The following is a 1,422-nucleotide window of genomic DNA, read 5'->3' as shown; positions in this document are numbered from 1 at the left end:
GTCCTGGTCCAGGTCCTGGGTTCTATCATTCCCTCCCTCTTCAAAAGGATTTGACCACAAATCCGGATCATCTGCGCAAAAAGGAGATAAATCAGAAACATTAAAACTTGAAGAGATATCATACTTACCCTGAAGATCAAGCTGGTAAGCATTGTCATGGAGTTTCCTGAGAATCTGGAATGGACCATCGACCCGGGGCATGAGTTTGGACTTCCTTTGTTCCGGGAATCGTTCCTTCCTCAAGTGGACCCAAACAAGATCACCTTCCTGGAAGATCACTTCTTTCCTTTTCTTGTCTGCAAGTCGTTTGTAGCCCTCGGTCTTGGCTTCAATGTTGGCCCGGACCTGTTCATGTAACTTCTTGATCGTGTCCACTTTCCTCTTGCCATCTGTACTAACTCGTTCACTCAAAGGCAAAGGTAAAAGATCAAGTGGAGTCAAGGGATTAAATCCATAAACAACCTCAAAAGGAGAAAACTTAGTAGCTGAATGCAAAGCATGGTTATAAGAAAATTCAACATGAGGCAAACATTCTTCCCAAGTCCTAAGATTCTTTTTAACCAAAGATCTAAGCAAAGCAGACAAAGTTTGGTTAACTACTTCAGTTTGTCCATCAGTTTGTGGATGACAAGTTGTAGAGAACATCAATCTAGTACTTAGCTTAGACCACAAGGTCTTCCAAAAATAGCTAAGGAACTTAGCATCACGATTAGAGACAATGGTCTTAGGCATTCCATGCAATCTAACAACTTCCTTAAAGAATAAATCTGCAACTTGCACAGCATCATCAGTTTTGTGACAAGGAATGAAATGAGCTATTTTCGAGAACCTATCAACAACCACAAAGATAGAATCTCGTCCAGCTTTAGACCTAGGCAAACCAAGCACAAAATCCATAGAAATGTCTACCCAAGGATGAGAGGGAATGGGTAGGGCTGAGTACAAACCGTGGTGTGATGCTTTAGGCTTAGACTTCTTACACACCACACATCGGCTACAGATCCTCACAACATCTTTCATCAGACTCGGCCAGTAGAAATGGTCATGAACCGCCTTGTAAGTCTTCTTGACACCAAAGTGTCCCATAAGCCCACCTCCATGAGCTTCCCTGAGAAACAACTCCCTCAAAGAACATTGGGGCACACACAAACGGTTATCAAAGAATAAGAAACCAGAATTTTGAAAGTATTTGCCATAAGCAACCTTTGAGCATTTTCGAAAAATCTCTTTAAAATCCTGATCAGAAGTATAAAGATCCTTGATAAATTCAAAGCCAAGCAATTTAGTTTCAAGGGCTGAGAGAATAGTATACCTTCGAGACAATGCATCGGCCACAACATTCTCCTTGCCTTGTTTGTACTTGATCACATAAGAGAATGTCTCAATGAACTCCATCCAACGAGCATGCCTCTTGTTGAGCTT

General features: G+C 41.6%; 1 protein-coding gene across 1 annotated transcript in view; it reads right to left on the bottom strand.

The window, feature by feature from the left end:
• Positions 1 to 1,422, bottom strand: part of LOC106292327 — a 5,660-nt gene that overhangs the window by 710 nt on the left and 3,528 nt on the right. The window contains exons 5-6 of the mRNA XM_013727927.1: positions 1,313 to 1,419; positions 129 to 1,108 (exon numbers count right to left, since the gene is read on the bottom strand). Coding sequence (XP_013583381.1) covers positions 129 to 1,108; positions 1,313 to 1,419 — 1,087 coding nt within the window. The remainder of the gene's footprint in view (positions 1 to 128; positions 1,109 to 1,312; positions 1,420 to 1,422) is intronic.

The sequence above is a fragment of the Brassica oleracea genome, chromosome C5 (genome assembly GCF_000695525.1).
Source record: "Brassica oleracea var. oleracea cultivar TO1000 chromosome C5, BOL, whole genome shotgun sequence".
Classification (NCBI taxonomy): domain Eukaryota; kingdom Viridiplantae; phylum Streptophyta; class Magnoliopsida; order Brassicales; family Brassicaceae; genus Brassica; species Brassica oleracea.
This window is presented reverse-complemented; position numbering and strand designations above follow the sequence as displayed.